The sequence below is a fragment of the Sinocyclocheilus anshuiensis genome, unplaced genomic scaffold (assembly GCF_001515605.1).
Source record: "Sinocyclocheilus anshuiensis isolate Anshui unplaced genomic scaffold, SAMN03320099.WGS_v1.1 scaffold140, whole genome shotgun sequence".
Taxonomy (NCBI): domain Eukaryota; kingdom Metazoa; phylum Chordata; class Actinopteri; order Cypriniformes; family Cyprinidae; genus Sinocyclocheilus; species Sinocyclocheilus anshuiensis.
In genome coordinates this window covers 2,046,724-2,048,889 of record NW_015554147.1, presented here as the reverse complement: position 1 = coordinate 2,048,889, position 2,166 = coordinate 2,046,724, and the positions used below count along the sequence as shown (strand labels likewise).

General features: G+C 38.6%; 1 protein-coding gene across 1 annotated transcript in view; it reads right to left on the bottom strand.

Annotated features, from left to right (window-relative positions):
* The window catches only part of LOC107670590 (segment polarity protein dishevelled homolog DVL-3-like), a 34,700-nt gene that overhangs the window by 16,864 nt on the left and 15,670 nt on the right, over positions 1–2,166 (bottom strand). Inside the window, exon 3 of the mRNA XM_016463230.1 lies at positions 455–579. Within this exon, the coding sequence (XP_016318716.1) occupies positions 455–579 (125 nt within the window). The remainder of the gene's footprint in view (positions 1–454; positions 580–2,166) is intronic.

Genomic DNA, 2,166 nt, shown 5'->3' with positions numbered 1-2,166 from the left:
CCGCTGGTAACAAAACGGATCAGATCGGCTCAGAATCGGAAAGAAGTGAGACTGACCGACCGATCACCGATCCGGGCTGATAACTATTATAAACATAATAGTTTTTATAGAAAATTGCTATAAAAACTGCTGTATGTGAAATTTAAATCTTTGTAAAGAACTACGTTTTTATTGGAGTGTTGATTTTATTAAATAGATTTAATTAATTCATTGATTGATTATTACATAAACGTTACTTCCACAGTTTCAGTATTTGGAATACTAAATGAAAACTTCAATTTTGGTTTCTGTAAAAAATTCATTTTGGTGCATCACTACTAATATCGATTGAATATGCACTATTTTGGTCTGTTGGTGTACAATTTAATAGACACATTCACTCTCTCTCACACACACACACACACACACACACACACAGAAAGAGACAGTGCGGGACAGCTGTGGGGTTACTGACTGGAAGGAAGGGGGTCTGGAGTCTCCGATGCCTCCTGTCCTCTCCGGCGGGGGCGGCAGATCGGCCTGAGAGTCTGCACACACTGAACCGCCGTCAGAGCCATGAGAGCCGTCTGCAGACACCAGCTGTACAGAGACACACAGAGAGAAACAATGGAATTAGCTTATCTACAGCAAAGGAAGTTAAGCTCTATCTATAGCATTTGTGACATGATCGACAATGTCTCATTTCTCATGCTAACATGCCAGCATATACAACTGTACAACATTTTTAAATGTTTTTTGAAAGAAATGTCGCTCAACAAAGCAAAATCATTTAAAATCAAATTTAAAAAAAAAAAAGTAAAATCTAATTTTTTACATTCAAAATTTACTGAGACAAAGCTGGTTTCAGTATCATTACTCCAGTCTTAAGTGTTGCATGATCCTTCAGAAATCATTCTAATATGCTGATTTGCTGCTCAAGAACAGTTGTGCTGCTTCAGATTTTGTGATACATTTTATTTGTCAGATTCTTTAATGAATAGAAGGTTCAGAAGAACAGCATTTATTTGAAATATAAATCTTTTGTAACATTATAAATGTCTTTACTGTCACTTTTGATCAATCTAATGCAGTGGTTTCAAACCCTGATTCGCGAGACTTAAAAATAGGTCACAAGGATGACTTAAGGAAAATGTATGTATGTATGTAACAAAGTACGAGACTCAGGGAAGAAGGAGGAGGGAACCGGCAAACGTGACTTTAATAACAAAAACATAAACAACACAACGAAAGTAAGCGGCAGACTCCAGTGCGTATTTGTGTTTGTGCTCAGGAGAGCATCAAAGGTTTCTATTCACAACGTGTTTTTACAGCGTTGAACACTGTAGCGAATCACAGACATATCTGTTGATTTCTGGAACGCAATGGCCAATCAGAGGTGTTTCAGTTAGTCTGAAAACACTCACTGTTCAAAATGCCGAGGTTTTGTTCAGTCCTGAGTTCTTTGTAAATAAGAGATTAATATTGCAATGTAGAGAGATTCGTTGATTATAAAGGAATTTTCTGAGATTGCGATAAACTGTAATAAACTAATCTATCTATCTATGCTTGACTTGATGCATGTAAATGGTTGTATATATGGGCCGCGTCAATTTGAAAAGAAAAAAATAGGGTTGCTCTTAAAAAAAGTTTGAAAACCACAGATCTTTGCTGAATAAATGTATTGATTTCTTTCCAAAAAAAAAAATCTGACCCCATTCTTCTGAACAGTAATGTATAATATATAAGCTTGGTGTCTATGCTTTATAAACAGTTAATGTTTATCCCAGTGCAATAGATTTCCATTGTACAAGTATCACTGTAAGTGTATAGAACTGAACTTGTATTAAAGGGGTCATATGATGCGATTTCAAATTTTCCTTTCTCTTTGCAGTGTTACAAGCTCTTGGTGCATGATATCGCTTCGTCATGCCTAGAGCTGATCCGTGCTGGTCGCTGAGGAAATACTTCAACTTCATGCTGTCGATCGCCGGATCGGCTTTCACCGTGGACGAAGCAGAGTCTAGCCCGGGGTCGTCACATGTGGTTGCCGCAAACCCTCCGAACGCTCCTTCGTCGAATCCACCGGCCGCGCCCTTTCTCAAGCCCGCCACCTCTGCTCACTGTAGGCCACCGTGTGTGACGCTGTGTGTTTCGTTGTGAAAGCGAAACTACTTTGTTTGGCCTTCC